General features: G+C 34.7%; 1 protein-coding gene across 1 annotated transcript; it reads right to left on the minus strand.

Annotated features, from left to right (window-relative positions):
* Positions 1 to 70: 70 nt before the first annotated feature.
* LOC134243115 (uncharacterized) lies at positions 71 to 11,937 on the minus strand. The gene is made up of 10 exons (XM_062725334.1): positions 11,873 to 11,937; positions 11,131 to 11,209; positions 7,114 to 7,239; positions 5,439 to 6,925; positions 4,434 to 4,581; positions 2,775 to 2,921; positions 1,951 to 2,112; positions 1,326 to 1,433; positions 635 to 797; positions 71 to 450 (listed from the first exon to the last, which is right to left on the minus strand). Exons 1-10 carry the CDS (start codon positions 11,878 to 11,880, stop codon positions 113 to 115), a joined length of 2,766 nt encoding a protein of 921 aa, XP_062581318.1. The 5' UTR covers positions 11,881 to 11,937; the 3' UTR covers positions 71 to 112.
* Between the last annotated feature and the right edge of the window lie 296 nt (positions 11,938 to 12,233).

Here is a 12,233-nt window from a genome sequence, read left to right on the forward strand (position 1 = left end):
AATGACTTTTAGTTACATACTGCATTGGAATGTTCTGTTAATGCAATAAATGAAACAAGCTAACAATGGACACTCTTACAAAGTTCCATCCTTGAATTACAAAAATGAAATTTCAAATTTGATTGGATGAAGGTTCACCAGTCAGTATGTAAGAATCTATCTGTAACAACGTTAATGCTGTATTTATAGCCACATCCCAGGAAGCCATCTTGGTGGTTCCTTCATCATAACATTCTATTTGCTCTGTAAAGTTGTCCTGCATTGCATTAACTGGAGAGGGAGGACTCTGAGGGCAGGGCTGTGTACTGGACTGTCTTTCCCCCAGGGTCTGTATGAGGCCATTCACCAGATGAGTGATGGAGGTATAATTATGAACACAATGACAATAGCTGAGCAGCACCTGGGCAAGTTCTCTCATAACGAAACTCTGTGTTCCATGTTTTGATGCATCTGTAGAAAAAAGTAGCCAGGCTCAGGTGTTATATGAAAAACTTAATAATAATACAATTACATGTACTAGAACATACATACTGTACTTTTTTTTCTTTTTAAAAATTACTGATGCTTTGAAGTTGAGAACTGCCTTCTTCATTTCATAATATAAAATGAAAGGAAAATATTTTTTTTGTCTTACCTGCCCTATCTAGCAGAGACAGTGCACAAAGCTTTTCAGTTTTTCCCTCACCAGGAAGTACACTGCCCCTCTCCAAGGCTTTTGACAAAGATTTACAACACCTCCAGAATTCCTGTTCAAAACAGTCCCTACCTATCTGGGCTGGGTGACTGTATACAACACTCTGAAAAGGTATTTAATAGGGGTAAAGTAAAAAGGCCTTTCATTTTCATTTTTTCTTTATTTTTAATTCTTTCTGCTTCAATGATTCTAGTCAGAAAAATGACATTTTCATCTTCTAACAAGAGCCAGATTACACATGCCGGTTTTGCTAATGCAGTACTCTCAGAATGCTTTTCTTTTATAAAATTGTCAAAACTGATTCTTTATAAATCTGCTACTCAATGTCAAAATTGTGTGTACTGCCAGGTATTTCAATTTTCTCAATTTGTGTCATATTAAGTGTATCTTTAATGTAGGTATATTGGGTATTTGCTCCATGATTTTGAGAACCAAATTTTTTTTTACGTATACTTCAATGAAAAAAAATTATTGAATTTATAATTTTTCATTTTCATGTTTGTCACACTAATTAAACTAAGACATTCTGCATGCCTTCTTGATCCATCTTCTTTCATACAAACTTGACCAGATTCTGCTGTAACTGTTACTGTAACTGATATAACATTTGTGTACTGCTTATGATACTTACCTGTGTCAGTTTTTGAGGAAGTGTGACAGAGACATAATGTTTGTCAGTGTGACAGTAGACCCAGTCATCATATAAAGCCTCAAAAGCCAGGCCAGGACAAATGTGAAACTGGAAAATAAAATAAAGTTCAAAACAGATCTAAACTTAATACTAATAGTATGGCTGTAATTAATGCCATCTATATAAACATCAAGCAGCTTTATGATACCTATGAACTGAAGCATTAAAATATAGCACAATTTAAAGGATATCAATTTGGAAGAGGGTGATTGGTGAAACAGGTAGACTAAGGAAATGAGGACCTCTGAATGCTATGATACTAAATGATGATTTTTTTTTATATATGGAACAGTGTTGTAAACAGTTCTTCTTGTAAACAACTTTCCCCATGAATGAAGTAAAGCCTTAATATGCAGACATCTTTACACCTCTGTTCAAACTTGCTGCTTGTAATTAAAATTCACTATCCTTAAAATTAATTTGAATTCACTAAACATATATGCAGCAGTATTTTCAATTTTGTAAAATTCATCACACCATATTTTGCATATAAAAATATGTTAATATTTTTAATAGTAGAAAATAAATTTTAATATATAACTTTTAATTGTCTTTTCAATCATACCTGGCATATATCAGACACATAGGTGGCCATTGTGATCTCAGATGATGTACAGACACACTGGAGAGCTGGGAATGGGACATTTTGTACCATAACTACATGGTGTAATCGGCCCTGGAGGTCAGGACAGATCTTCCCACTGGCTAGCACAGCATCTATATGTTCCTAAAACAGAATACATCACAGAAACTTAAAATACCTTGAAGAGCTTTGTAACATTGAATGTTTATAAAATAATTAACAGTGTGAAACAAGATGTGTTTGTGAAACACAATGCCACCCATTGGTAACACAATTATGGAGTGGGACATAGACTGAAGTGGTATTCACCCTTGACAGCACAATAGTTAGGGCTAGATTAGAGTTGACAACAGGCAGACAGACAAACAGACTGATAGGACAAAAAAAATACATATCCCTGGGATCTTTCGATCCAGGGACATAAAAAGCATGTAATATTTACCTAATGTTTACTGTTTTGTAGATGTATAAAACATATACATATTCACCTTGGTTTTTACTCTTACATGCTCCCCATGTTTTGTAGCACAAAGCAACAACATTAAAAGTCATTTTAAGTTTTTACTATGTGTAATGTTCGCAGATAGATTGCTTTGGGGGTATGAAAATTTCTAAAAACAAAAAAATCCAAACTTACAAAAATTCCTAGAGCTATAAACTTTCTTCCTGATAGTTATGAATTTTTTGGTAAATTCTTATAAGAAAACCTCGTAATGGCCGAATACATTCTAAGCATTCTGTAAAGTCCACTTTTAAAGTACACTTTATATATATAATTACTCGTAGGTCCTGATTGTTATCCCTACCATTTCCAGAGTGTGGGCGACCTGTTCTACCCAGGAATCCTCTCTGTGAGTGAGGTACTGCTGGGAGGAGGTGCTGGTGCTCGCTGTGTCCAGGGTGGATTTGTACCCTTTGTGTCTGAATGCTGGCGTGACATCACCATTAATTACCTGCAAATGTATATGAACTGGTGTATATACGAAAGTTAATATGAATAATTGAATATTTAATAATTTTCTTTCTTTAAAATGTAAAAAAAAATGGAGGCATTTTCTAAATGCAATTTTTGGACCACATTCTTGCAATTGCTTCCTTCTTGAGAAATATATATATACTTGTCAAAATTTCTAAGTCCCCGCTTTTGTTTTTTCAAAAAAGTTCCAAATGTTAACATCAATGTACTAGTTACTTACAATTTTGCCTTTAATTTGCAATACTTACCTGTCAAAACCAAAAAAATTGTAATCGAATGTGTAATTACTCGACCGTGACTGTTTTTGTTAAAACGCATGAAATTCAATTACCATGTGAATTTCGGGTGTATTCTTCATAATTTTTACTTCCACGTGTTCTCCATGTTTAATTGATAACGAAAAACAGAAAAAAGTTTCATTAAAATGCGGTGTATGTTCACACAACAATGTGAAAGTGAAGTTGATATGGCCCCAATCTAGTCGTAATAACGAAAGTTCTGTTTCCTTTCAGTGTATGACTTTATTTTACTCAAAACCTTTATGATTACCACCCGAAAAACCTACAAAGCATACATGAATTCGTTTTAATCATTAGAGATTGCTAGATTTTCAACAAACGCAACAAATCATTCTAAAGTTTAACCGGAAATATCAATGGAACCGGAACCGGAAGTGCCTTCTCCTCTATGTCAAACTGAAGGAGTGGGGAATACATGTAATGAGACATTATGTAACTATTGTCAGCAATGCACGGGCACTTTCTGTAAGCCCCCTTGTCATTCTTATCTCAACCCTGACTTACATGTATGGAAAAAGATAGACCGGTGTTTGAGACAGCAATTCCAGCAGCAGAATCTAGCAGAACTAGAGGACTACCTAGTCTCCACATGCAAAAACATTCAATAAAAGAATTTTTATTAAATAGTGTGAATTCTTTGAGGAACGTTTGTCTTGCTGTGAATTCGTTTGAATGGAGGCTAATGCAGTATTTAATGTTGTGATTTTTTAATTCTAGGGTGCATTAAAGTTTCTGCATATTGTGTTCAAGTTCTTCAATAAAATAAACTAAGTAAGAAAAATTGTTTTGCTACTTCTTTATCCTGTATACTTATCAAATTATACTGTTAAAATAATTCAATATAAGAGCGGTGTATAACAAAAACTTGCCTGGGGACTTAGAAATTTTGACTAGTATATTTATACAGTAATAAAAAAGAATATGAAGATCATTTAGAGAAGTTAATTGCTGTCCATCTAATTCCAACGAACAGAGAAGCTACTGCTAGCTATCTAGCTATCCTTATTTTTAAGCATTGAGAATCAGACATTTTTCAAGTACCAATTAAGTTCTATTTTATTGAATGAGAATTGACAAATGCATTCAAAATTGTGAGGCTCAGCTGACCTACATCTGACCATCTTTTGGATAAATGAAAGGCATGACACCTTGAAGCTTGCATGAGTTTTAAGTTAGAAATATTGATTTACCACAGTTCTGAGAAGTTGTCTCCGTTTGTTGACTAAGCCTATGATGACATCACTGGACACTTCAATTACAGTCCCGTTCACGATCACAGGGTTATCTGACAGAAGACCAACAGGGCAGGTCACAACACTGACATTAGATACATTGAACCTAAAACAAATAATATTGTATAAATGCTTTACCAGCACAAATAGGAGTATAAATGAAATGCAAAATTATTTATTGACTGGGTTTGAGGGCAACATGCATTTTGTGAGGCCCTTAATTGAACCAAAGTGTTTTTGATACTGTAGGCCATTAGACCCAAGGCAAACGTTTTGGTGTGTGCATTTGGCATTATTCCTGAGAATAATCGAGTTAATTCCCTAACTGTCAAATACCAAAAATTAAACTGCTTGCCTTAGATATACCAGGTAATAGCCCAGGCAAACCTTGGATTGGTTTTTGAATCTGAAAAAATGAATAGTGCCCTCAAACCCAGTCAGTAAATGTATATTGTTACACAGTATTTTTCAAAACTGGTTCTTATTTAATAAATCTTTACTATGAAAGTATAACATATCCTATGATTTAATGAGACTGTCAATATCTGGACCTTGGAGTGAGAAAATTTACATCATGGAATAATGCACAAGATACGATTAATATCCTGAAAATAAATGTACTGCCAACAACCTCAGGCAAACACTTTGGTTCTTGGTCGGAACAAATGGCATGAATAGCCCTTGAAACCAGTCAATAAATGTAAAAATTATACTTTCTGCAGGAAACGCAGTGCTTTCAAATAAGAGGAGGTATGAGGTGATTACTCACCACATACTAAGTATGTTATAGTAAATAACTGGAATGTGCCATTGGAGAATTGGCAAACTATTGGAATAAATAGTTATGAATAAAGTTCTGATGTAGCCTATTGTCTTCATAACATTAAATTCACATTTTTCACTTAAAAATCATTGAAAGCCTCAATCCAATTCTTTAAAAAAGAATAATCATCAAATGTTTACCTTGAAGATTTCTGATTTGGTGTTTGCATGGATGCCACTTTAAGAACAATATCCATTACATCTTCACAACCATGGCTCAATCCCCTAGCTATTCTTACATCTCTGTCTGAAATGGTTTCCCCCAAATCATCCTCACAATCCTGTCTCACTCCCTGGGTTACTGACTGGTGTCCTACATCTGCTATGGACTGGTTCCTTGCAGAGGAAAATTCTTCATCTCCTACACTCAAGGAAACATTTTCTGTCCTTTCAAGCAATTGTATCTTGGAGTAAGAATTTTTAATACTTGAATGGTCCTCATCCTTCCCTTCATGTAATTCATCTAAAGTAGATTTTACAGTTTTGTAGTGTCTGCTCCTATTGAATATTTTTGATGATGATGTTTTGATTTTCAATTTGGAAATCAAATTATTCAAATTCTTTTTTGACTCAGATGTGTCTTTGGAAGGGAGTTTTTCATGACCATCTATAGGAGAGGAGTCTAATGACTCTTTCTCTTGGTAATTTGTTGTTCGTTTACAGTGATTAATATCATTACCTCCCCTTAATTCTTCTACAGTTGATTCAATGGTTTTGAAATGTCTGCTGCAGTTCCAAACTTGATTACTTTTGACCTTTGGTGTTTTCTGAAGTTTTTCAAAAAGGTCTGTATTTTTCTGTTGCTTTATACTCACATTTTCAAGGTTGTGTTTGCGAGTATCACTTGGCTTTCTGAAGGATTTTTCAAAGCACTTGTCAAATTCATTTTCATCAGGATACTTCAGATGACAGGCTTTTTGTTGAAATCTTGATTCCCTTGGTTTACTACAGCTGATCTTTGTCTCATGACTGAATTTAGAAGAACCCATTGTCAATGACAGTTGTGTTTTTTGAGATGTCTGCGAATTAACATCAAAGGTTGTGCTTTGAAATGTTTGAGATTTCACCACCTTTGGAATATCATCAAAACAATCATCGAATTCATCATCATTAGAGTTATCACTTTCATCATTTTTCAAAGACATGAACTGCACTTCCTCCTTAATCACTTCATCTACATCCACATCAAAGTGACTATTTGCTCTGCACCCTGTGCTGAATGTAGATTCGGGTCCATTGATTTGGCTGGTACCCAGTGGTGTATCTTCTGTGAAGAACCAGGTTACATCTTCTATATCTTCCTCATCCTCTGCCTCAATGTTCAACATCCTCAGCCTTATTGGACAAATAGTACTTACTTCTGTTGATTTCTCAGCACACAATTCATCAATATTACCACTGATACTAAATTTTTGCTCTTTTGAAGTAGATGTCTTCAATAATTCTTTTGGAGTCCACAGTCTTTCTTCCTTATCTGATTCTTGAGCAGTGAAATATGGTTCCATTTTCTCAACCTTTGATTGAGGGTTGGAACTTATCTTCATGTGGATTTTTATATCTTTAGCTTTTTCTTTGCAAATTCTAAAGCTTGCTTCTAAATGTTCTTGAATCTTGCAAATAGGGATACCCTGATATAAATAAAATGTTTGAAATGTAGTAAACTGATGTAAAAAAAGTCAGATGTTGATAGAATACTGCTTTAAGGAAAAGAAAAACTGACTGAAATCAAATGTTTATTACCAAAAATACATATTGATACTCTCTTTTGTTTCAGAACCTGTCTTTTCCCCCTATATGTATGTATGTAGCTGTTTACCTGTTGATATAATAAGCTGGACAGTTTGTAAATCTCAGTAATGAGGTATAACAAAGACTTCAGTCCAAACCCATGTTCTTTGTGGAAAGCTGTGCACACAGATATCACATACTGCAAAACTGGATTCTACAAACAAACAAAAAAACAATAACAATGGCTGTAAAATTCTTCTGAAAATTAAAAAAATATTCTTTTTTGATAAAATATAAGGAACAAAAAGAATCCATGAAAAAGAAAAGTTTTTCAATAGCTGATATGAATACAAAAAAATAGGGAAAGGGGAGGAGGTCCATACCCCAATTTAAGTGCCCCTGATTGATAATTCTTTTATTTTTAATAATGGGCAGACAAGGCAGGGCAGAAGGTCAGTTACACAATATACTCATTACTGTATGTGAGCTTAAAATAATGGGCTACAATGCACTAATAAAACAAGAGGCCCATGGGCCTTATAGGTCACCTGAGTATCATGTAACAACTTATTTCATTTCATCATAAATGGTTGATTAATACCAAAGAGCAGATTTCAAAGCATTAATTTATTTTCAGACAATGTAACATCCCCCTCCCCTGACCCAGGGGGCATGAAATTAACCATTTTGCTAGATGCTCCTTTCTTTATCATAAATATATATATACTTGGATCATTAGCATAATAGCCAGGAGCAAAGGAAAAGATTTTCAAAGATTAGAATCAATGTATTTTTACTGTATAATCAAAAGACACCCCCCCCCCTTTCACCAAATGGCAAAACCTCTGAAACAGGGGCCATAAAATTCACAGTTTTGAAAGAGGCACCCTTGCTTATGATCATAACTATGTACTTAGTTAGTTTATTTAAAACCCAGAAGCAGAGAAGAAGATTTTCAAAGAATTAATGCATTTTTACTGTATGATCAATAGTGCCCGGCCCTAACACCAGAACCCCTGACCCTGGGGCCATAACATTCACAATTTAGGAAGAAGCACTTTTGCTCATCATAACTATGTACTTAGTTAGTTTTTTTAATACCCAGGAGCAGAAAAGAAGATTTTTGAAGAATTAATGCATTTTCACTATATAATCAATAGAGCCCCACCCTAACACCGGAGCCCCTGACCCTGGGGCCACAAAATTCACAATTTTGGAAGAGGCACTTTTGCTCATCATAACTATGTACTAACTTAGTTTATTTAATACCCAGGAGCAGAAAAGAAGATTTTTGAAGAATCAATGCATTTTAACTATATAATTAATAGAGCCCCACCATAACACCAAAATCCCTGACCCTGGGGCCAAAAAATTTACAATTTTAGAAGAGGCACTTTTGCTCATCATAACTATGTACTTAGTTTATTTAATACCCAGGAGCAGAAAAGAAGATTTTTGAAGAATCAATGCATTTTCACTATATAATCTCTATAGCACCGCCCTAACACCAGAACCCCATGACCCTGGGGCCATAACATTCACAATTTAGGAAGAGGCACTCTTGCTCATCATAACTATGTACTTAGTTAGTTTTTTTAATACCCAGGAGCAGAAAAGAAGATTTTTGAAGAATTAATGCATTTTCACTATATAATCAATAGAGCCCCACCCTAACACCAGAACCCCTGACCCTGGGGCCATAACATTCACAATTTAGGAAGAGGCACTCTTGCTCATCATAACTATGTACTTAGTTAGTTTTTTTAATACCCAGGAGCAGAAAAGAAGATTTTTGAAGAATTAATGCATTTTCACTATATAATCAATAGAGCCCCACCCTAACACCAGAACCCCTGACCCTGGGGCTACAAAATTCACAATTTTGGAAGAGGGGCTCTTGCTCATCATAACTATGTACTTACTTAGTTTGTTTAATACCCAGGAGCAGAAAAGAAGATTTTCAAACAAATAATGCATTTTCACTATATAATCAATAGAGCCCTACCCTAGCACCAGAACCCCTGACCCTGGGGCCATGAATTTCACAATTTTGGTAGAGGACTCAATAGACATTACATTCATGCTAACAGTTTGCCTGCTTGATGTCCAGGAGTAAAGAAGAAGATTTTTAAAGATTTCATTAATTTTTGTGGTTTTGGCCCCACCCCTCAGGTCCCAGGGGGGCAGGGACCATGAAATTCGATATTTTTGTTCCCCTTCACCCACAGATGCTGTATACAAAATTTGGTTGAAATTGGTTTAGCGGTTTCAGAGAAGAAGATGAAAATGTTCAAAAGTTAACACACGACGGACGACGGACGCCGACGGACAAACACGGATGGCAATAGGTCACCTGAGTGACTCAGGTGACCTAAAAATACCGCTAACACATCATTTATAAATGCAACAAATGGCACATTTGTTTGTAACGCTAATTCATGAATATGTCAACATATCAATGCCATGTGATTGTGCCAAATTTTGAATAAGCCAATTAATGTACACATACACTAATTACACCACAAGGGGACAGTAATTCAATCTATTTAACCTCTTAAACAAAAAAATATGGTCCTGCAGAAAGGTCCCTAATATTTGAGTAGAAGTGGGGATCTTGAAATTATTGGCCAGTTTGACAACCCTTGAGGGAGAAAATGCATCCTATAACAACATCATAGTTGTTCGCATTTTTAATGTCTCTTTTTGTCCCCCGCTTGAAAAGTGGGGGATATTAATTTGGGTTTGTCCGTCCGTCCGTCTTTCTGTCTGTCTGTAACGCTTTCGTTTCCACACGACGAGAACCCTTTGAGCTTTTGCAATGAAATTTAGCATAGCAACTCCCTATGGACTAAAGAAGACCCCTATTGATTTTGAGGTCAAAAGGTCAAAGGTCAAGGTCATAAATAAGCAAATTCTGTCTGTTAAAACACTTTCGTTTCCACACAATATCTCTAGAACCATTTGAGCTATTGCAATGAAATTTTACATAACAACTCCCTGTGGCCTAAAGAAGACCCCTATTGATTTTGAGTTCAAAAGGTCAAAGTTCAAGGTCGTAAATTTATACATTCTGTCTGTGTGTAACACTATCATTTCCGGGCGATATTTCAAGAAGATTTTGAGCTGATGCAATGTAATTTTATACCAAAACTCCCTAGGACGTCTCTCGCCCCTCTCAAAGTGCCCCACCCCATTTGTTTTATTAGTATTTATAGTATTACATGTCGCTATTTTTAGCGCAGGGGCATGAGGAGAGTTATTGCGTATAAAACAGGTTCTCGGCGGACTTTATGTTCTTATTACATCTATTAGAACTGTTTAATAAAGGCTAAATAAATCAAACACCATGGATTGTGTAAAATTTTGAGAATACCGAACATGAAAACATGAATATATACATGTATGTGACTTCACTTCTGCATATACTTCACTCCATGTAAAGCGACTCCGTGGTCTAGTGGTTATGTCTCTCGCTTCAAATGTGAGAGGTCCCGGGATCAAAACGGACCGTTCTTTTTTTTTTTTTTTTTTTTAAATACTTTTTTTTTTACTAAATGATAGTATTCAGCATGTGAAATGAAAAATTTATGAGGTTATAAAATCATCATTACAGTGTGATAAATATTCCATATGAAAAAATCTTCTATACACATAATAAAGAATAAGCAATCAAATCTTCATATGCAAATTGACATACATGTATTTTATTTCCTTCAGTATACATGTATACATTTAATAATTCTACAAATTCAGTCAGGGGGAGCCGACTTTTTCCCTAAGCGGGGGACACGAATTCTCTGAATTAGCTTGTTTATGCAATAATTTAGATGATTTTCTTCATCTTATAAACCTCTCCCATGGACCATTTCTTGGATAGGGGACCATGCAAAGTTAGAATTCCACATCATGCAATTTGCACAGTAAATATATTCTTTTATTTACAATTTTTATTTACAAGCTTCACACATTCATAATCAGCTGCTGTCTTTGAGAAGAATAAGATTTTTTGTGTAAAACTTTATGACCCCAATATTGGCTAACCAACCTAAGGTAAACTAACACATCATTTAAAATTTCTCTCACAAGCTCGTTGTTTTGATTATACCTGTAGATGTAAATTCTCAAGGATCAATCCAGAATCGGACAGGAACAGGTGCTTGTCCTCGGATATTATGCAGGTTACTCTGAAAGATAATTATACAATTTTGTTTTCATTGCAATTATTCAGTAACTCATGTAGTAGTTCTCCATGCTTCAACATATAAACACTAAGACCTGAAGACTATGTGTGTAATGATCAAACAGTGACAAATTTTGTTTGAACGTACATTAGGCCAAAAGAAAATATACTCTTGTTTCCTGTCCCCTGACCAAAAAAATTAGGGTCGGTAGGTAGGGAAAAAATTTTATTTTGAGAAAAAATTTTATTTTCAAAACTCAATGAATGCAGAACATATAGCATGTAATAACAAGAAAATGATATGTTAACAGTTTACAAAGCAAGTTTGTTAATCAAGATTTATAAAGTAAAGTTATCCTGTACACTTGTGATGTATTAATTCTGTAAATATTGTGTGTAGTATGAAAAATAGTCACCCAAAAAATGAAAATGTAATAAAAACATTTAGGGTCGGAGGGTAACGTGTAGGGTAGGTCGGGTGACAGGAAACAAGAGTATTTTTTATTTTGGCCTTACATTCAGTGTTATCACCTGGAACTAAATTGCAAGAGAAATCTGCTCTTCTTTTAACAAGGAGAAGGAAGATTGGAAGTTCAAACTTTGAACTTTCAATCAATCAAAGGAAAGTTTTTTTTTTTGTTTGGCTACAAAAGATTTTTTCAAATACCTTCTCATTGTTTTTGAAATTCTACCAATTCACTGATGGTGCAATCATTATCATGAGCAAATTCGGTCTATTTATATGGGAAGCGTTCTATCTTGAGTAATACGTTCGTACTATGTTTCGTACCATGTAAAATAGAACAAAAGTTGCCATTCTTTCCTGAATGAAGCTTCATTTGAAGTGGATTTTATATGAATCTGGAATTAATTTTAATATAAAATAACTATACATATATTTGACTGTTTCAGCCCAAGAAGAAGTAATCACATTATTCTCCTTTTTATGGAATGAAAATCGGGAAGGGGGGGGGGGGCAATAATGCCTGACATATTCACGAAATAAAACACATGCATATACATTGCAA

Source organism: Saccostrea cucullata, unplaced genomic scaffold (assembly GCF_032062105.1).
Source record: "Saccostrea cucullata isolate Sc308-1 unplaced genomic scaffold, CSIRO_AGI_Scuc_v1 ctg161, whole genome shotgun sequence".
Lineage (NCBI taxonomy): Eukaryota > Metazoa > Mollusca > Bivalvia > Ostreida > Ostreidae > Saccostrea > Saccostrea cuccullata.